General features: G+C 39.2%; 1 protein-coding gene across 1 annotated transcript; it reads right to left on the bottom strand.

The window, feature by feature from the left end:
• Positions 1 to 2579: 2579 nt before the first annotated feature.
• On the bottom strand, positions 2580 to 22153 carry LOC100667719 (fibrous sheath-interacting protein 1). The gene is made up of 5 exons (XM_023558644.2): positions 22051 to 22153; positions 19647 to 19771; positions 17956 to 18066; positions 14670 to 14828; positions 2580 to 2743 (listed from the first exon to the last, which is right to left on the bottom strand). Exons 3-5 carry the CDS (start codon positions 18034 to 18036, stop codon positions 2582 to 2584), a joined length of 402 nt encoding a protein of 133 aa, XP_023414412.1. The 5' UTR covers positions 18037 to 18066; positions 19647 to 19771; positions 22051 to 22153; the 3' UTR covers positions 2580 to 2581.
• Between the last annotated feature and the right edge of the window lie 533 nt (positions 22154 to 22686).

The following is a 22686-nucleotide window of genomic DNA, read 5'->3' as shown; positions in this document are numbered from 1 at the left end:
TATAAAAAAACCACCTCATACTCTCCTGAAGAGTGTTACTAAGCCTCCAAAAGGATCTAACTTTCAACAGAAGATTCAAGTCAATCAATACTAAACACTTAGGAAGCACACGAACTGAGCTTTAAAAACTATATATTATAAAATAATCTCTCACCAAAAATAAGTATGCCAGGAATCACAGGAAAAAGAACAGAGGTCATCTAGCCCTCTTCCCCTGATTTGGTTTTAAAGTAAAGAAACTAAGTCTCTAAAAACTAAGTGATTTATCCAAGGTCACAGCGTAGGTAACTGATAAAACTGAAACAAGGACTCAGGTCCCTTGATTCCCAATCCACAAAGGACCTAGAAGTCTAAGATGTACTTTACAGAGTTTCAACTGTACTCAGCATCTTCCCTCAAAAGGTCATATGGTATATAATATGAATCTATAGGATGGCACAGGACCGGGCAGTGTTTAGTTCTGTTGTGCATAGGGTCGCTGTGAGTCGGAACCGACTCAATGGCACCTAACAACAACAACGACATAGGATATTATGAAACACTAAGCAATTAAAACATAAAGACAATACAGATCAACATACTTGTGCCTTTATCTACCAGTATTGACTGTAAAACACAAAACTGTGAAATTAGAATTTATAAGGGGAAATCCAAAATTTTACTCATGAATATTACTAATTATACCAAATTTATCACATTTTAATGAATAACAACAAAAAAATGAATTGTGAAAATAAAAGCATTAAGTACCAGAAAGAGAGTAAAAGTGTAGAACACAGTAATCAAAAACTAACCATTTACATCCTATTTCCTCCTCCACTTACTAGCTATATAACTTTGAGCAACTTCTTTCACATCTTTGTGTCTCCGTTTCCCGGACTATAAAATGAGGGTAGCAGTATTTACCTCACAGGGTGGTTGTGAAGATTCCATGAATTAACAGTGCCTGGCACATAGAAGATACTCCATAATTGCTCTTCCCACTTATAAGTTATTCTTTTCCACTTAGATATAAACCAACTTGTGATATTTACCCATATACCTTTAGTGAATCCAAACTTTATATGGTGCTGAAATGATATTTAGGATTTCTAAAAAGACCCAGGTTTTGGGCAAAAAATTAAGTAATGATAGAAACATGCTAGAAAAGAATGGGTACGTGTTTAAGGCACGTGACAAATGGTCAGAAATGAGGAAAACTGAATCGTGGTGAATGGCAAGGATTGGCAGATGTGAGGTGACAGAAAGAACCAACAGTTTTCAAATGCAGTCAAACATTTTATTTAGCACATCAAATCTGCAATTCCCTATCACCACCACCATATCTATTGACCAAAAGCCTCTTTCCAATTCCTAACCATCCCCACTTCTACTTCTTCTCCCTATCAACAGAATCAAGGGGGAAAAAATCGCACAGAAAATTTCCGTGAAATTTCCCATGGAAAGCAAACAAAAGTGAATTATAAATAGAAGCACAATGCATTGCATTCCCTTTATTCTCATTAGGTGGCCCTAGATATCCTTTAGGCTCCTGGGCAGTGCTGCTGCCTATGGCTGGCAAATGGTAGGAGCAGTTCAGCTGGGTGTGATCATGAGGGGTGAAGACTCTCAGCCAGGATTGTTAGGGATATTGGACATTCTTGGGGATCTCTGAGGAGATCAGGATTTAATCAAAATCACCCCCATGGAGCAACACATAAAATGGAATAATGAGAGAAGAGAGTGCCTAGAAGCAGGAAATCTCAAAAAGACTAGGTTATAAGTGGCTAGGCATGAGGTGATAATGCTGAGAGAACGGTGATAAAAATAAGAACAAAAAAGGTTTTGAAAGAGTCATAGGGAACTGTGGCAAGATATGCAATAAATTAGACCAAGTGGTTAAAACTTAATGAAGCTTAAAGACCACTCAAGAAGACACGAGTTAGTAGAAGACAGAAAGTGGGCACTGCTGACAATTATGGCCGGAGAGACAGAATGCTAGGTGGAACCACAAATTCAGCCTTGTCATGTTTAATTTTAGGTAAAAGACTGATATCCAGCTGGAAACATTCTTTGAATAGCTACAAAACTATATTATAGAATGTTTCTAATAGGTTCAGAGTATCAACCAGCTCACAATTTAATTGATTACGGGCTTTTGCTGATCAGCAATAATATGTCTTTAAATGGTAAGCAAGAAAAAACATGACATAGACTCAAGAAGAATTCAGATTGTATTCATGTTAATTAACAAGTAATAATGTATTATGAATTATGAAGAAAAGTTGGAGTATTTAAGTTATAAGCTCAATATACAAAGACAATTTTATGGAGAACTGCTACCAATTTTTCCAGAAAGATCATTTACGTCACTATCAGACACAGAATATTAGGTTTATACATCATTATTCTGATTTTATATATTTATTATGTTATATAAATTAAGAATGCTAGTGTATGCCCTGTAAATCGTATTTTTAGCTTTTACTCTATTTCTTACTGACAAATTCCTACGTTGATTTTCTTGACTGACTGAACACATTATAAAATAGTCAATGAAAACTGGAACCTTTTTTAATTAACCACTGGTTACAATTCAACTTTAAATAAAAAAAAGACTTACTACATTTTCCTTCATCTTTCTCAGCTTTTCATCGATCTCTTTCAGCCTGTTTTGCTGATCCCTTTGTTCCTTGGTGTTCCGAAGTACTTTTTCTCCTGGAGTTATTTCTGTACGTCTGCCATCATCGTTAAGGACAAGTTCCTAATCAAAAAAAAAAATTCATTTACAGGCTGGAAATTGACTGTCAAACACCGTTCCAATGCAACTAAGCCTTGAGGGTTGGCTTTGGTTCTCAAACACTATTTCTTCCCCTCAAAATGGTAGCCCTGGTGGGGCAGTGGTTAAGAACCCAGCTGCTAACCAAAAGGTCAGCAGTTCAAATCCACCAGCTGCCTCTTGTTCTACTCTGTCCTGTAGGGTTGCTATGAGGTGGAATGGACTTGATGGCAATGGTTTTTTAATTTTTAAGGGGGTTTTCAAAATGGTATTTATAACTCTCTTTTAAAATCTTCCTATTTGAGGGGGGGAATATTTAACTAACTGTACGTCAAACAAGTAGGGAAATGAATGCAGCTTCTTAATCATCAGGAAAGCAGACATAATGGCTGGGAAGCAGACATCTGAGTTTTGGTCCCTGCTCTGATACTTATCAGCTTGGAACCTTGAGGGAATCACAGTTTCTCTAAACTTCACTTTCATCAGATAATATGGGGGGAAACTGCCTATCCGTGTTAGTGAGGTAGCTATGTAATGATGGAAGAGAACTGGATTTGGCAAAGCCAGAAGTTTTGAATCCTGGCTCTAGCTGGTTCCTGACTAAACCAAAAAAAAAAAAAAAAAAAACCAAACCCAATGCCACCGAGTCGATTCCAACTCATAGGGACCCTATAGGACAGAGGAGAACTGCCCCACACGGTTTCCAAGGAGTGCCTGGTGGATTCAAACTGCCAACTTTTTGGTTAGCCGCCAAACTCTTAACCACTACGCCACCAGGGTTTCCCGGTTCCTGACTAGATGATCTTAAACCAAAAAAAAAAAAAAACACACACACACATACTCACTGCCATCAAGTCGATTTTAGCTCATAGCAACCCTACAGGACAGAGTAGAACTGCCCCATAGAGTTTCCAAGGAGCGGATTGTGGATTATGAACTAGCCTTTTGGTTGGCAGCCAAGCTCTCAACCACAACACCACCAGGGCTCTAGATGACCTTATGGAAATCAATTAACCTCTCTGAGCTTCAGTTTCAGCACCTGTAAAATGATAATACTAAGAGCTAGCCTAGAAAAAAAAAAAGTCATTGCAGTATGTAGCAGGCATGCAAAAAATCTTAGCACCTAACAAATGTGAGCTGAATATGTAGTCTAAAGTCCTTTGAAAAGAATAAGCATTATATCATGAAGGAATTTCATTATTAACGTCAATACTTGTATTTACAGAACCACATTTTCCCAAAGTTACTATTATTTCTAGGTGATAAAAATGGGTATTTCTCAACAATAAGTTAGCTCTATACCTAAAACTAAGCAAGTTCTAGCTTCTCTCCAACAGATCTCCCACTGCAGTGTTCCCGTGTCAGTGACTGGTGTAACTGACAATTAGGGAAATTGCTCAAGCCAGGATCCTCCCATTCCGGCATTGTTGATATACAGTTGATCACCAAGAATGGTCAGCATTCTACCTCCTAATACCTCTCGAATCAACGCCCTTCTCTCCTTCTCACTGCCTTAGTTTATCCCTCCTCATCACTCACTTGGAGCCCTGGTGCCACAGTGGTTAAGAGCTTGCCAGCTCTTTTTTTGTAGTTCAAATTCACCAGCCACTCCTTGAAAACCCTATGAGGCAGTTCTACTCTGTCGTATAGGGCCGCTATGAGTCAGAATCACCTCAATGGCAGTGGGTCATCACTCTCTTGAACCAGTAGTTTTCAGACTTCTGTGCTCCAGAACCACCCAAGGAGCCTGCACAAAAATGCAAAGACCCAGTCCCTGCCCCAAAGATTCTGATTTAATAGGAAAGGGCTGGAGGCTGACAGCCTGAGGCACAACTATGTGAGAGGTTGAGAAGTACTGACCTAGGTTACTTATTAAGACTCCTAACTGGTGTCTATGCTACCAGTCTCCCCAGTGTAACCAGCTGTGTACTTTTAAGCAAGCCACTTTCTCCTTTTGGGTCTCCATTCCTTCTGATAAAGTTTCTTTCAACTCTAACAGAGTGGATATGTAATTCTCTACAGCTGGGCCTAAAGGATATGTACCACTTTTCCTCAGTCATGATCTCTGATAGAATGGCCATATAGTTCATATACTTGAAGAGTATCTTTTATGAAAGCAGAGGCCAAGGGGGAGCCAGAAACAGTAGTCATTGATTCTGGTAAAAAGTGCCCAGTGGCATATTCAAGGGGCTCCATGGTTCCAAGAGAGGTTCTGTTCTCACTTCAAAGTACCAGCCAGTACTGTCCATTTTCATGACTTCCTTTGGTAGAAATGTTTAAGCAGATTCTTTGGCTACACGTTACTACATCATGTGAGTGTTTCTGAGTCACTCGGGAATGTTTTTATGAAGAGTTCAGTAAAAGCTCTCCCTGATATGCACTGAATATCTAAGAAGCCACGAGAAGAGAACTGTCCTTGAGGTTGATTCGACTAATTAATTGCCAAGGGATTCTAAGTTCATCCTTAGAAAAATATCTGTGATGTTGACAAAGCCAATAAGGGTCTTTGAAGCTAAGTAACCTCATTGTCAAAAGACAAATACAGAGAAAATTACTCAAAGCTTCTTTATCTGGTATGCAAATAAAGCATGCTAAAAAGGGACTATAAAAATGCAGACCTGCCTAAATAAAGCCAGCGCGCTGTGCGTTTTCAGGCTACTGCTATTTCCTGTCATCACATGGATCATTTGCCTGGCAGTACTTAAAATAGAGAAAATTTTTTCAGGCAGATTATTTTTGCCATCTTGGAATGTTGTCAGGAAATGAAAGAAACGCTGACTACATAGGAAGCTTAGTATAGAAAAACAAAGAGATATAAATATAAACTTCAAAGTAATCTGTAAAGCATAGGTGGCAAGAAGAATTTCCCAGATTTAACTAGGAATGGTTGACAGGTTAGCACTGGAGGCAAGGCCTTCTGAAGTAACTTCTCACTTATTCCTCATTCCACAAACCCATGCTCCCAGGGTATACTGATGTCGTTTTGGAAATGAGTAGATGATCAATAAGATTTCTGTGCCTGTGTTTCGTGGGCTCAGTTTCCTAGAGCTGCCATAACAAAATATCACAAAGTGGGTGCCTTTAAAGAACAGAAATGCATTATCTCACAGTTCTGGAGGCTAGAAGTCCAAATTTGGGGCACAGGCAGGTCTATACTCTCTCTGTCCGCTCTAGGGGAAGATCCTTCCTCGTCTGTTTCAACTTCTGATAGCCCCAGACACTTCTTGGTGTTCCTTTGCTTGTAAGTGGATCCTCACATGAGGTCTTCCCCCTATGTTTGTCTCTGTCCCTGTGTGTGCTCTCCTGTTTTATCGGACACCGCTCGGAAGGGCTTAGGATTAGGACCCACCTTACTCTAGTATGACCTCATTAATTTAACTGATAACAAAAGAAAAACCTTATTTCCAAACAAGGTCACATTCACAGGCACAGGGGTTAGAATGTCAACATATCTTTTGGAGAGACACAATTCAACCCACAACACTAGCACACATAAAAAGTTTCCAGACCCAGAGACTCCATCAGCCTGAGACCAGGTGAAGATGGTGCGCGGCTACCATCAATGACCGCCTTGACAGGGAACACAACAGAGAGTCCCTGACGGAGCAGGAGAAAACTGCGGAGCAGAACTCAGGTTCACATAAAAAGACCAGACTTAATGGTCTGACTGAGACTGGAGGAACCCCTGAAGCCATGGCTCCCGGATGCCTTGTTTACCCAGAATTAAAACCATTCCCAAAGCCCACTCTTCAGACAAAGATTAGACTGGACTATAAAACATAAAACAATACTCGTGAAGAGTGTGTTTCTTAGTTCAATCAGATTCACGAGACCAAATGGGTGGCTCCTGTCTAGAGGCAAGATGATAAGGTGGGAATTGACAGGAACTGGTTGAATGGACACAAGGAACCCAGGGTGGAAAGGGGGAGTGTGCTATCACATTGTGGGGATTGCAACTAATGTCACAAAACAATGTCTATAAATTTTGGTATGAGAAAAATAAAATAAAATTAGTGATACTTGCTTTTTTGGCTGAGCCTGAAAAAAAAAGTTTCTAGATTCCTGTTCTCAATTGGTATATTAAGTCCATTTGGGGTCAAGTGGACTCTATCGTTATTAATAGAACTGTGCAAATCCCTGGATTCAATAATAAAACTTCTTTCAAGATTAACAGTTAAACAATGTTCCACATTTCCTCAATTTTAGCTAATGGTGAGACAGGAAGAGACCAAAATAAAAGTTCATTGTTGCTGTCAGCAATAGTATGCTCTTAGCAAGAGAAGAGATAAATACAACTACAATTTTCCTTTATCGCATGTCTGTTAATTTTTGTTAGTCTTACCAAATTGTGTACAACTGGATCAATATTTTAAGAAAAAGAAAATACATCAAATTAAAGAGGACCTTGATGTTCAATTAAACTTGTAGGTTTAAGAACAAAGAAATCACTCTTGTCAACGAGATCCATTTCTGAAGACCCCCACCCCACCAAAAACAAAAAAAAACTAACCATGAACTAGAACTCTAGAGTTAGTTAAGACTGATTGCATGAGAGACGAATAAATTACACTTCTTTTACAAGAGCCAAACTGAAATGAATTTATTATTGAATCCAGTTGTCAGGGATTTAAGAAACTGAATGCTTGCACAGCTCCTATACCCTAAATATTTTTGGAGAAAGCTGGAATCTAATACATCTACAAATAAGAAATATGGTAACTAAATTATGGAACATCATTCAGTTTTATGGTGGGATTTACAATACATGGAAAGAACTAACTGGTTTGTTGGAGGGTTGAGGGTGGATACCGAAAGGTATGCATGCTTAAACCACAGATCTTAAGGAAAAAAACTGCTTCAATTAGTTCTCCTTTGCTAAGATGAAATGAAAATAAAAAGCAGATGTAGAAACTGCAACCACATGATGCTATTCACATTACAGAAACAGCTGTGATATGTCATTCTTTCTTTTGAATGTGACCACATGCATCTGACACTAAGGAAATCAGATATGTAAAAGCCAGATGCTGTTTTTAAAACATGGTCCTAAAGTTAAGAGCCAAGCCAGAGAATTTATAAAGGAACATCGTAAACAACAAACTGGTAAAGAAAAGGAGATTTCAAGTCTTTCCCTTCACAATGACCAACACTTTTTAAATTTCTGATCTACATTAATTTGAGTCCCTCATATTATCCTGATTTAGCTACACTGGCACAGTGGTTAAGAGCTCAGCCACTAACCAAGAAATTGGCAGAGAAACCACGGTGGCACAGTGGTTAAGAGTTAGGCTGCTAACCAAAAGGCTGGCAGTTTGAATCCACTAGCCGCTCCATGGAAACCCTATATGCCGGTTCTATTCTGTCCTATAGGTTGCTATGAGTCAGAATTGACTCGGTAATGGGTTTGGTTTTTTTGTATCATCCTACAGGTAGAGTTTATGCGCTGGTTGGCTTAGCACCTTAGAGTTAACATAGAAAAGTCAGAAAGTCTGCATGTTTGAACTTGTTCAGGATACTTTTCTTGACCAAAAAAAATATCTCCAAAGAATATTTAAATCTCATGCCTCCCATCAAATAACCTTTATTTTCTCCATGCTCTGACAGCATATACTTTCTGTACTCTTCATAACACTAGTTCCCATGTTGTGGCATTTATTTTGTCGTATGGTCACTCCACAACATATTCTATTTTACATCACATCCTCCAGTGTCCTACAAGAATGAAACATAGTTTCACACTAATCTGAATACTCATCACCCACACGGTGTCTCCTATAAAACAAGCAGGCATTTAAAAAGGTATTGATGGCCTGTGCAGGGCCTGGACACATGACACAAATGCATGAAGTGGGCCATGCTACCTCAGACCCTAGGGTCTGCAATACAATGCTGGGTGGTGGACACTGCAACAGACTGGAGAATGTGTGTCCCATATAAAGCAGCAGCTGCTATTCAGCCTAATCTAGCAGTTGCCAAGCAAGGATTCAGGTCTGATGTTGCCAGATTTTGCAATTAAAAAAAAAAAAAAAAAACCTACAAATTTGTATTTTTATATGAAATCACGCAATTTTTAAATGTTGGCTAAAAAGGTTTTTTAAACCCTATGCAGGCTAAAGGAAACCTACCTGTGAGCCCAATCTGTTCTGCAGGCTACCCATTTACAACCTTGTGCTACATGATGAGAGTCTTCTGCATCTCTGACTCCTTCTGCCTCCTCCACTAGCTTCTCTTCCTGCTACTGCCCTCCACGTGGAAGTGAACTTTCCTGATATTCCTTCAGGCTGTGTGTGCTTTCTCTCTCCTCTGAATCATGACAGTAGATATATAGCCGTCTATGCTTTTTGTGGAGCCCTGGTGGATCAGTGGTTAAGAGCTCAGCTGCTAACCAAAAAGTCCACAGTTCAAATCCACCAGCCACTCCTTGGAAACCCTATGGGGCAGTCTATCCTGTCCTAACCAGTTGCTATGAGTGGGAATTGACTCAATGGCAATGGGCATGATTTCTATGGGTCTGACCTAAGTTGTCTTCTACCACAGTTATCTATGTATATTTTTATGCCTCCCAAAAGCAATTAGGTCCCATGAATCACTTGTTATTATTACTATTATTGTGATTATAGCATTGGTTGAGTTCTACGTTAGACACTGTGCTAAGCAGTTTATATATATTAACTCAGATATTAACCCTTCCCAGGAATCCTGAAGAATAGTATTATTATTCCTATTTTACAGATGAGGAAACTGAGGTTTAGAGTATTTCTAATTAGTACCCAAGTCCACAGAAGTAGTAAGTGGTAAAGCCAGACCTTGAAGCCAGTCTCTTTGATCTGAGGTCCTATACATATCTTACTTATATTTGAGCCCCTTACAATTCCTTGCACAACAATGGAAACTCAATTAATACGTGCTGAAAAGCAGAAATTTATCCTCCACTTAAAATACATTCTTTCTCAAGGAGCATGAAGAGAAATTACAGATGGGTTAATGCTTTGCAGAAGGGTTAAAAATAAAAATAAAATGAATATACACTGTGAATATTTGTGGCTCAGTAAAAGATTGGAGCCCACTCATCAACTGAATAGATATGCAGGCTTTATTCGAGATACTTTTCACTGTAATATATTCAAAAAAGTATCCCAATCCAAAAATAATATCCATAAAATAATTTGCCATGTGAGCATTTCTGGCTTGAAAATACAATGTGCAATACTGTTTTTAGTTAGAAAGGAAAAATACCAAGAGGTAATTGAACAAAAAGCTCAGAAGACATTCTGCTTTGCATGCAAGAAGCATCAGTTATTTCTTTTCTGCAACCATGATGTTACATTTCTGTTGCTGCATCCAGTGGGAGTCCCAAAATGCAGTTTCTCCTTTCTCTCTAAATACGTATTGTTTCACATAAAAATATACAAACCTGATATGTGTCAACAAAGTAATTACTGCTTTTCCCTTTTATTATGTTTTAAAGTTTTTATCGGAACCATAAACGTGAATTCTGAAAATGTGATTTAGATGACAGTGACAGAATCTGATCATATGCATGCTTTATTTGACATCTAATGGCTAAAATAAATCTCTAAATTCTGTCTTTCAAGAATTAACGTTTGACAGCAAGAAAAAGACACTTTCTACTATTCATCTTTGAGATCTCAGCAACCCTTGAAATCTAACAAAAAAAAATCAGCTGACACATAAAAAGAATAAAGACTGTCTCTGAACAATTTTATTCCTCCATCTTTGGGAAAGGGAACCTAGTAGCATAAAATAACTAGAATAACTAGTGTCACTGTCCTGTAGTACATTTGGGTGGGAACAAAAATTCCAATTCTCTCTGTTCCAAGAACTCTGATCCCAATTCAGAAATCAGTGGTGGAACACTACCACTACTGCTGCTCTCTCAGGGAGTCAGAAGCAGCTGAGTTGGCCCCTTAGAAACATCACCTAAGCTGAGATGGCTTTATATAGGTTGTTCCAGTGACCAAACTATTTCTTTAGGCCATCTTGACTCTGCTCCTTTCTCCTGGGTAGTTTCAACTGGCCTTAATCCAGACCCTGAACCTTCCTTCAATTGATGGCTTAGAAAAAAGTCTCACTATAAATCAGAATTATCACCTGCAGGTTATTGATATTAAAATCCTTTTAAGGACCAAGAAAATCACATTTATCCAATACTGCATAGATACAGTTTAATGAAACTCTTTTACAAAACTGGTAGTTAGTAGAGTAAAAAGAAGACCAGGCACCTTTTCTTCAGACGGGAACTATCGCCCAACACCAAACTAGTGCCCATGAATTGTTAACTGTAGGGAAAATAAGAATTTTGCTTCTTCAAAAAATGCTACAATTCTGCTGTCTTTCTACACCGTCTACCAGCTTTATAAAAGAATATTTGAGGGAACTATCGAAAGAAGAAGGACCAGTAGTTGGCAATCTGGTCTTGATGATAAAAACGATACCTGAGATTGCATGACAGAATTTTGCAAGACCAACAACTTATTCACTGCAAATACCTTTTCTCAACAACATGAACGGTGACTATACACATGGGCCTCGCCAGATGAAATACACAGGAATCACATCAACTATATCTGTGGAAAGAGACGATGGAAAAGCTCAATATCATCACTCAGAACAATGCCAGGGGCAGACTGTGGAACAGACCATCAATTGCGCACATGCAAGTTCAAGCTGATGCTGAAGAAAATGAAAACAAGTCCACAAAGGCCAAAGTATGACCTTGAGTATATCCCATCTGAATTTAGCGACCATCTCAAGAACAGACTTGACACAATGAGCACTAATGACCGAAGACCAGATGAGTTATGGGATGACATCAAGGGCATAATACATGAAGAACGAAAAAGGTCACTAAAAAAGTCAGGAAAGAAAGAAAAGACTAAAATGGATGTCTGAAGAGACTCTGAAACTTGCTCTTGAACAGACAATAGCTAAAGCAAATGGAAGAAATGATGAAGTAAAATAGCTGAACAGAAGATTTCAAAAGGCAGCTCTAGAAGACAAAGTGAAGTATTATAATGAAATGTGCAAAGACCTACAGTTAGAAAACCAAAAGAGAAGTACACACTCAGCATTTCTCAAACTGAGAGAAATGAAGAAAAAATTCAAGCCTCTAGTTGCAATACTGAAGGATTCTATGGGCAAAATAAGGTTTTCACTGGCTAATTTTTTTCAGAAGTAGACTGCCAGATCCTTCTTCCTAGTCTATCTTAGTCTGGAAGCTCAGCTTAAACTTGTCCACCACGGGTGGCCCTGCTAATATTTGAATACCCGTGGCATAGCTTCCAGCATCACAGCAACACGCAAGCTCCCAGAGTGTGACAAACTGACAGACGCGTGGAGTAAAGTAGAAAAGTTATGGAGAACCAATTTTAGCAAGTTACGTTTTGGAAACAGCTGTTTTCCAACATGTGTATCAGAGAATCACAAACTGCAAGGAACCTAGAGAGGCCACCTGGTCCAATCTCCTTTTAAGAAGTACAGCCAGAACACTCCTTAGCAGCAAGGATGGCAAGACTTCATCTCACATACTTTGGACATGTCATCAGGAGATATCAGTCCCTGGAGAAGGGCATCACACTCAGTAGAGGGTCAGGAAAAAAGAGGAAGATCCTCAACAAAATGGATTGGCACAGTGGCTGCAACAACGGGCTCAAGCATAACGACAATCATGAGGATGGTGCAGGACCAGACAGTGTTTTGTTCTGTTGTACATACAGTCACTACGAGTCAGACCAACTTGATGGCACCTAACAACAACACAGGCAAAATATTATACAACGCAGGAAGCGTCAAAAGAAGCTGGAAGGAATACAGAGAGTCACTGTACCAAAAAGAATTGGTCGATATTCTACCATTTCAGATGGCAGCATATGATCAAGAACTGATGGTGCTGAAGAACAAAGTCTGAGCTGCACTGAAGGCACTGGAGAAAAACAAGGCTCCTGGAATTGACAGAACACCGATTGAGAGGTTTCAATAAACAGATGCAGTGCTGAAGGTGCTCACTTGTCTTTGTCAAGAAATTTGGAAGACAGCTACCTGGCCAACTGATTGTAAGAGTGCCATATTTGTGCCCATTCCAAAGAAAGGTGATGCAACAGAATGCAGAAATTATTGAACAATATCATTAATATCACACTTAAGTAAAATTTTGCTGAAGATCGTTCAAAAGCAGTTGTAGCAGTACATCAACAGGGAACTGCCAGAAATTCAAGCCAGATTCAGAAGACGACATGGAATGAAGGATATCATTGCTAAGGTCAGATGGATCTTCACTGAAAGCAGAGAATACCAAAAAGATGTTTACCTGTGTTTTATTGACTATGCAAAGGCATTTAACTGTGTGGATCATAACGAATTACGGATAACATTGAGAAGAATGGCAATTCCAGAACACTTAACTGTGCTCATGAGGAACCTATACATAGACCAAAAGGCAGTCATTTGAACAGAACATGGGGATACTGCATGGTTTAAAATCAGGAAAGGTGTGGGTCAGGGTCACATCCTTTCACCATACTTATTCAATCTGTATGCTGAGCAAATAATCCAAGAAGCCAAACTATATGAAGAAGAACACGTCATCAATACTGGAGGAAGACTCATTAATGCAGATGACACAACCTTGCTTACTGAAAGAAAAGTGGATTTGAAGCACTTACTGATGAAGATCAAAGGCTACAGCCTTCTGTATGGATCATACCTCAACATAAAATAAAAATTCTCACAACTGGACCAATAAGCAACATCATGATAAAGGGACAAAAGATTGAAGTTGTTAAGGATTTCATTTTATGTGGATCCACAACTAACACCCACAGAAGTGGCAGTCAAGAAATCAAATGATGTATTGCATCGAGTAAATCAAATGATGTATTGCATTTCCAAAGACCTCTTTAAAGTGTTCAAACACAAAGATGTCACTTTGAGGACTAGGGTGCACCTGATCCAAGTCATGGTATTCTCAATCACCTCATACACATGGGAAAGCTGGACAATGAGTAAAGAAGACCGAAGAAGAATTAATGCCTTTGAATTATGGTATTGGCGAAGGATATTGAATATACCATAGACTGCAGAAGAACGAACAAATCTGTCTTGGAAGAAGTACAGCCAGAATGTTTCTTAGAAGCAAGGATGGCAAGACTTTGTCTCATGTACTCTGGACATGTTATCAGGAAGGACCAGTCCCTGGAGAAGGACATCATGCTTGGTAAAATAGAGGGTCAGCCAAAGAGGAAGACCCTCAACAAGATGGACTGACACAGTGGCTGCAACAACTGGCTCAAGGATAGCAAGCATTGTCAGGATGGCACAAGTTTCATTCTGTTGTACGCAGGGTCACTGTAATTTGGAACTGACTCAATGGCACCTAACAACAATAACAACACTGAAAGAGGACACACATCACTTCAAAACCCTCACAGGAGAGAAATCACTAACTTAGTGAGGTTCACTCTTTGATGTTAACGGAGTTCAAAGAATGTGGCAGAATACGTGACAAGCAGCTGGTATTGCTAGTACTTAGTAGGAAAGGAATAAAGAGAAATAAGGCTCTCATAGGACCAATGAGTGCTGTATCAATTCTCTTTCCTCTTCCCTCCTGATCATGATCAAGAATTGGCCTAAATACTAGAGCTATAAGAAGATTAAAATAAATATGTCCTCAGTGGCTCCATCCCAGTGAACTACCAACTGAAAGAAAAATGAGTAGAAAGTGGAATAAGCAAAGGAAAATACACACTTTTATGAAACCTACTATTACTGCCATTGTAGTCATGACAAAAAGCAACTGGGAAGAGACCTCTTCAGTTAACAAGAAGGTTGTCAAGTTGCATGAGCTGGCTTTAGCACACATAAACTTGAACAGTCTATGTGCTCTTAAATATACCTGATCATTCTGGCTTTCCAGTCTTGGAGCAAAGTTGGAAATTGCTGGGGAGGCTGCAGAGAATTCTTGGAGTTTTGTATCAATTTCAGCAAGCTGCCGGTGCTCAGAAACCGCAAGCGTATATCCTTCTCCTGGGACCAGCCAGCCGGACTGATGACCCTAAGAGGAAACCAACGTCACCAGGTCGTTGCCATACTGTGTACTCTCCAAAACGTGCTGTATAGACTGCCACATCAATGCTCAGGACTTCACAAAACAAACAGAATTCATACCAGGACAGTGAAGCAAAAAACTTTTTAAATTTATGATTTACTTATCTGCCAATCCTGTATAAAGTGTCCTCTTACATTTTGTGGATTCCTGCCCTTTCCCCTCCCACCTCCATGAACCAAATCTCTTAGCCCTCAGGCAGTGTGGTTCTCATAACATTCTCATTTCTCTTAAAAAAAAAAAAAAAGTTTGTGTTATGTTGTATAGTTAAAAATCTAGTTTTGTCCTCTAATGGGCCTGGTATTTTCAGACTTTGTCTCTGAAAACTAACACAGGATCTATAAGTTCTGTTGCTTGAATTCCATGAACTTAGTTGGTCATCTAACGCCTTATTCAATCAACATTAGTTTCATATTGTCATTTAAAACCCATTCATAACAACTATGGAGGTGGCAGAGGACTGGGCAACATTTCGTTCTGTTGTGCATAAGGTCAATTCGATGGCAACTAACAACAAACAAATAACGTTCATTAAAAAAATACGCCTACTGTGCATAGGTATTATGCAGGGCACTGGTGATTCAGTATGAATCCCACAGGGTTCTGCTCTTAAGAGTTCTCAGTCTTTTGGCAGAGACCTCTGTAATAAGGTCTCAAGTGTGCTGACAAGCCCAAAGCACCATGGGAACCAGGGGAGGGTCAACTAACCTCTGTGGGTAGGAAGGGGCAGGGAGATGAAGTGGACGGAGAAGGCTTCCTAGAAGAAACGGCATCCCTTCTCTTTACTCTCACCCTTCTTTCTGCTGGAAAACGAACAAACTCCCTACAGATACAGCAGCAATCTTAGAGCCCTTCACACAAAAGCCACATTAAGGACAGGGAGCAGGAAAACAAAGGGCACTAACTGCTGACACCTGGATTTTTGTTACCAAGGAGAATTAAACTCCTTGTTTAAGCCACTGTTTATCAAATTTTCGGTTACTCGCACCCAATCATACTCTCAACTGATAATAGGTACCCCAAAAGGAGAGAAAACAGATGATGGGAGGAAATAATAGAAGATAATTTCCTGAGCTAAAGAAACGCCTAAACTTAAACCTTCAGATAAAAAGACTTCACAAGGTAGAAGGAGGAACAAAAGGGTTTTTAGAGACATAAATACATTCTGACAAAATTTGTGAACCCTAAAAATAAAGTGGAAACCTTACTTGCTTCCAGAAAGAGGTTTTCGCATCCAGAATTTAGTCATTGCCCAAGTGATAACTCAAATGAGGACAAAATAAATCAACTTTTTGATATGTAAACAGTCCATCACTATTCCACATTTCCATCATGTGTTGGCATGAAGAAGCCCGGCTGCCCTCTGGGGTGGGATGGGACCTCCCCGGGCAATCCTGCCAGTCCCAGACATAGCAATGCCATGGTCCATTCCTAGACAGACCCCAGAAGGCTTATTCGGGAGTTGTAAACTGTGATGTTGCGTGGCTGTGCTTTTGGTTTGGAGTGGGGCAGGATATTTTATTTGCCCACAATGGCATCTTTTTTTAATTGAATTGGCTGTTGACATTTTAAAATTGGAATGTTTGACATAAAATCTGAATGTCTAGCTTCTCCTGAAAAGTTCGAAGATGCTGGCAGCCCTGGGCAGGGATTTCCACGCAGTAGCGCCCAGCTGATGCTAGCATTGGCTCCTGTTGGACTGGCTCACTCTCCCCCACCAGCCCCAGGTGTCACTGCACATGCTCCACTTTATCCGTGTACAAAACACTATGCTCTGCACCTATGAGTCTTAGGCTTGGTGTTCCCCAAGCAGAGTCTGAAACAGGGATTCTCATTCAAGTGCTTTCTTGGAGGAATGCTTTTGAGTGAAGGCGTGTGAGGAAAATAGGCTAGGACAAGCAAACGAAACCAAGCAAGGACCTAGTCTCAGTCGAAAATGAGTCTGTCAGATCACTGGGCAAGCTCTGAAGGATAAACTGTACCACAGAGCTAATCCCACCTGAAGGTGAGGGAGCTAGGGGAAGGAGGGTGACCCCCCAGCCTGTTCAGCTCCAATTTAACCCAGGCCAATTCTCCAGGGAACAAAGCAGCTGTGCACCCTTAGCCTGAAGGCTGGGAGATGGGTGCACAGAGAGTTGCCAGGTAAGCGGGATCTGAGCAGGCTGTCTACAGTATTCACTACATTATGTCTCTATTAAGCCTAGGGAACCAAAACTAGACAACAAAGGCTAAGTGCTTCGGAGAAAAAAGGAGAGAATATTTCTTTGCTGACGTATAGCGTGTTGTCTTACAAGTTTAGTACACAAACAAGTGCAAAATACTGGGGCACTCAGCTGCTAACCAAAAGGTCAGCAGTTCAAACGCACCAGCTGCTCCACAGAACAAAGATGTGGCAGTCTGCGGCCATAAAGATTTACGGCCTTGGAAACCCTCTGGGGCAGTTCTACTCTGTCCTATAGAGCTGCTTTGAGTCGGGATCAACTCGATAACAGCAGGTTGCAGGGCACGTCTTATGTGATCTATGTGGCACTGCTTATGTGATCTACGTGGGCCCTATAAATACATGGGTTTGCCTCCCAGATGACATGCTGCTCCCCTCTTTAGGCTCAGCCAGTACTCCTCCATACTATTCAGGGAACTGGATGGTCAGGGTTAGGGGACAGGAGCAGGATGGCGATCTTTAGGATTACTGAAAACTACTACACTGAAATACCATGAAGCCAGTTTAGGGATAATAAAAAATGTCCAAAATAAAGGGATAAAGAGAAATGCATTAATATGTCACCAGGAACTAATCCCGTCACTGGCACTTCAGACAGAGGTCATTACTGTGATAACCAAGGTGCAGTCATCACATAATTACATAAAATAATCCTTTGCGAGTCAATAATGAATTCACCGAGAATAAATTTGAAATCTTCAATAAAAATAAATTTGTAAAACCAGATATTTTTAAAGTCAGAAAATATTGTCTCATAATCTGGAAAATGACTATAAATTATGCCGACGGGTCAACAACATGATAAAAATCAAAATGAAGACACGTAGAGACCACAGGATGTCAGAGTCTACATACCTCAGAACTAGAAAGTCCAAAGTCTCCATCGTCTAAGTCCTTCAAAAGTTCAACAAGCCTTTTCTTTTCTTTATCAATCATAACCACTGGGTTTCCTGATTCCTTGGCCAACTACAAAATTTATCAATAGGCACATTAAACACTCAAATAAATTCATAGTTCAGGAAAATAAAAATGAGACCTGAGGTTTCTACAGTACAGATACACTAAGGTAAAATTTGTGAGATCAGGCATTTTATATTTAAAAAGTAATTTTATTTTACGCCAAACTTTTGATATAGGTACATTCATCAAGCAAAGATATTACCCTTACATGCAGACCCTCATGTTCACATTTCAACAAACACTATAAATATCTGTATATATACGTATGTATGTAGAAAACAAAACCAGTTGTCAAAACTCTTTTAATATATATGTCAGTATATATATCACTCCAAAACCGTATTTTCTGAGACATCTGAAAGGAATCTTTTTGCTACTTCTTATATCCACTAAATGAATATCATACCAGGAGTTTAAACAAAAATTCAACTACTACTGATAAAAGGAGAAGAAAAAAGCTACGGTAGACCTGTTGTCTATAACAGCGGTAGGGAGAACTCAGTAAGAATGTGGATATGGAAAAACTCTACTGTTCATGGAAAAAAATCAAACAATAAACACAGAATGAGCCAGTGCAAAGACAAGAGACAGATCAAGTTGGAAAGAAGGTATTTGGGCAAAGGTCACCCAAACGTCCAAAACGGTTGTTGTCGAGCCAGTTCCGACTCATACTGACCCTATAGGACAGGGTAGAACTGCCCATACAGAGCATGGAAAAATCAAGAGCCCCAGAGGCCAGTGCTGGCAGTGGAGGGCTGACCCATGAATCCAGTCTGCCTGGAAAGGATTATCAATTGTGGAAAAGGCATCGCATTTTCACGGGGAGGAATTCTCCCTCTCCTCTTGCTAATACTTCACACTCACCAGTGCAGTTTCCTAATAACTTAAGTGCCTGAGTGGTTTGCCATAAGATTTCTGTCCACCCACACTTATACTTCTTGTTGTAAATTAATTTTATACTTGTGTAAATTCAATTTACCCAAAAAAAGAATTGGATCATCTGAGTCTGTCTTGAGGACAAGCCAAGTCAGGCTGCAGCACCTGCAAGAGCAAGGACAAGCCCCTGATATAGGACACTCATCACAGCAAGTGGCCAGCTGCCAGGAGGCTCAGGGGGCAGTCAACCAGTTGGCCTCCCCAGCCCATTGCCTCTGCTGTGCCAGGAGCATTTTCCACTCAAATGTCCAAATGCACCAGCTTTAAAAATCAATCTCATTACTTAAAAAAAAAAAAAAAAAAATTTAAAATCTGGAAACATTGTCCAAGGATATTATCTACATAAATGTTTTTCAAATTGTAAGTCTCAGAGTCCTTTATGAGTTGTAAACATACTGAATTGCAAACAGCATTTTTGAAAAGGGATAAAATCAGACAGGGTAAGACAGGATGTAATGGAATAAAAAGTCAACCCATCAAATGTTAGTCAAGATAAGGACTGGTTCGTAAAACTTTCTGTCCAGTTATACATACTGTTTTACATGTATTGTGGTTTAAAAAAATATATTTAAAGACAATGAACACAACTATTATGATTTTCATAGCTCACTTAGTCACACCTTCTGGCTTCCGAATTTCTAAGTACATACCTCAATGTTTCTCTTAATAAAATCTTGGTTATGTTTACCCCTGAGCTCAATATTTTCTGTAGTTGAGGAAGGTTTCTTATCTGATTTGATCAGTGATTCATTTCTTTCCACATCATAGGTAAAACCTAATGTTAAAAAAGTTCAGAATGTTTTCATAACTATAATTGTCAATTATGCTGAAAATTCATTTAAGGTGATACTAAAATATTCAAGAAATAAAACACACATAGAACCAACTTCTGAATTTCATATTCAGAAATCTAATATAGATGGAGATTTATCTTAAAAAGATAAATGTGCTACCATGACTTCCAATGGCATTCTCATAAAACATCTTTCCTTATTATTATGTATCAAACTTCTTGCTGTTGATTCCTTGGGAAAATATGAAAAGAACTTCAAGTGATACAGGTGAATTAGAAATCTCTGGTGTTAATGGGGATTTTAAAATATATTTTATTTTGGTCTTTCTATGAAACAAAACTTTCCCTAAAGACTGGATTCCTTTCCTGCTATTCTGTTAATTTGCCATCACCCTTTCTGAGCAACAAACTTTTTGTTCAAACCTGTCTTTTAAGCAAGGACTAGAATAAGCATCTTGGATGGTTACATCCCATCTGTATAATCCCCTAGAGCCCCACTCAGTTTGTCAGTTTTTCTGGACCTTTGGTAAAAGGCGTGAGTAAACTTCTGGAATGTTCAGTCCCTGAGTGCTCAACTCACAGGTAAGAAAAACTTGTGGACTCTTATTCCCTTTATTAAATATCCTGTTTTCATCCTTGTCACATTTAAAGCTTTTAAAACAAGACTATCTGAACACTTTGTTAAAGCTCTAAAAATATATATAAAAAGGAGGCGTTCCCTTTAGTGACAAATGGAGCCCACCCTACATAATAGAATTGCCACATTGAAGTCCAAAGGAGCCCTTGTGGCACAGTGGTTAAGAGCTCAGCTGTTAACCAAAAGGTAAGCAGTTCAAATCCATCAGCCGCTCCCTAGAAACACTACGGGGCAGTTCTGCTCTGTCCTATAGGGTTGCTGTGAGTCAGAATCAACTCCATGGCAACAGGTTGTTTTTTTTTTTTAAGTCCAAAAGGGAAATACACCAGCCAGTAGCTCAATCCAAACAAGGTTTACTTTAAAGTTACCTTTGTTCTGTAATAGAGGTCACATCAATAAAAAGAATTAAGTCCACTGGTGTGTTTACAGCTAATTATCAAAGACTCAATGCAGATTTAGTCCTAAAGAATAAATTTTGGTGACAGTAGCTGGCTAGAAAAAGGGTAAAATATCTGGAGTTAAATTCTTTTCAGACACCCTAAAAAATCTGACTCAACTTTAAGTTACACGTTTTGAGGAAAAATAAATGTGTGCTTTATAAAAACCAAACCCATTGCCATTGAGTCGATTCCGACTCATAGTGACCCTACAGAACACAGTAGGACTGCTCCATTGGGTTTCTGAGGGACAGCTGGTGGATTCGGACTGCTGGCCTTTTGGCTGGCAGTGGAGCTCTTAACCACTAAGCCACCAGGGCTCTGCTTTATAATTGGAGGCTTACTTTTTAATCAACAGCACATAATTATTTTCAACATCAACTACCAATTGCTGAAGTATGAGTTACTTTTTTGGTGAGTGGCCACCCTAAACATACAACATATAACTATTTCCCGTAATTCAAGTTGCTTGTAGTCTTTTAAGTTGAAATATGAAGTGCACTCATTCAGTTGATGTTTCATATACTCTTAAACAATGCAGCATTAACATAACTCAAATTAAATGCAGCTATGTATACATTTGCAATAAGTCTCTTTAAAGTATACTTTTAATAAATTGTAGAGAAAAAAGCATTGGACTACCCAGCCAGAATCCTCTCTCTAGAAATGTCCCCTCTCTCCCAATCCCGGTGATGATGGAGCAGGAGCTGCCATATTCCTACGTGACCCCAACCCTTGCTGGGTTGGATGAGTTGGTTGGACCAGGGTTAGGCACATGACCCAAGCAAGCTTGATCAGTTGGTCTCCTCTAGGATTTTAGAATTAAGTTTCCATCTCAATGACCAACCACAGCATATGCTCTTGGGAAACAAAGAAAGCTGTCTACAGCCAGCATTCTTTCTATAATTCTCTTTTTTGCCTCATCAGGTTTCTGTTACTTACAGCCAGATTGCAAAAACTCTTTATTACGTAAAAATTCAAGCATCTAAAAGTAGAGTGAATGGAATAATGAACCTCTAACACTGAGCTTCAACAATGATCAACTCGTGGCCAATCTTGTTGCATCTAGAACCACTTCCACCCACCTATGGATTAAATGATATCAAATCATTTTATCTGTGAATATTTCTGTATATAGCTAGTATTTCCTTGTAACAACATATATACTCACACAAATTAAAACATACCTTGGCTGGCATACGTTACATGGTTTTCATACTCTTCTGGTGGGACTTGAGTATGAAACACTGGAAAAAAGGTTCCTTCATCCTCATAGCAAGAAGGATCTACTGATTTAAAAAAATCACATGTTCAATACACATAAAATAAATAAGACGTTGTTTACACGATGGTTGTTAAAAATAATAATAATAATATATCCAACATCCCTTAATCCTCTCCCCATACGCAAGTTTAAGATAAATGCCACTGCCAAATAGAAACTACAATCACCTTGGTATGCATGGGCCACTGAAACAATAGAAGCCAAGACAGTCCAGCCATATTTCTCTAGAGTTTAAGTGTAAAAAGGATGTGTGAGGATATGCTCAAAAACATCACATTAACTCCCCAGAGACAATGCACCCAAACCCCAATGTGCATACTACAGGCAACATGCATACTGAGTAACTGTAACTGTGTTTTCCTTTCTATTTCAGGTCTCAAGGTGAACACTGTCAGGTTTCAAATACTTGATCAGTCATTAACATAGAGGGACGTGTTTGGAAAAGAAAACTTTGGAGACTTTTAGCAGTTAAACTGTGGTTCTTTTGTGGCTAATCTCCATAAAGAAGATGGGAAATTGTATTTTTTTCTTTTTCTTT

This window comes from Loxodonta africana, chromosome 10 (genome assembly GCF_030014295.1).
Source record: "Loxodonta africana isolate mLoxAfr1 chromosome 10, mLoxAfr1.hap2, whole genome shotgun sequence".
NCBI lineage: Eukaryota > Metazoa > Chordata > Mammalia > Proboscidea > Elephantidae > Loxodonta > Loxodonta africana.
This window is presented reverse-complemented; position numbering and strand designations above follow the sequence as displayed.

Bases quoted from the DNA above. Each gene is read 5' to 3' on its own strand.
- LOC100667719 (XM_023558644.2), bottom strand. From the start codon at position 18,036: ATGATTGATAAAGAAAAGAAAAGGCTTGTTGAACTTTTGAAGGACTTA. The intron at 14,829-17,955 runs GTATGTAGACTC...GTTTCCTCTTAG, and splicing joins TTGGACTTTCTAGTTCTGAG to GGTCATCAGTCCGGCTGGCT. The intron at 2,744-14,669 runs GTATATTTAAGA...TTTTTTGATTAG, and splicing joins TGGAAAGCCAGAATGATCAG to GAACTTGTCCTTAACGATGA.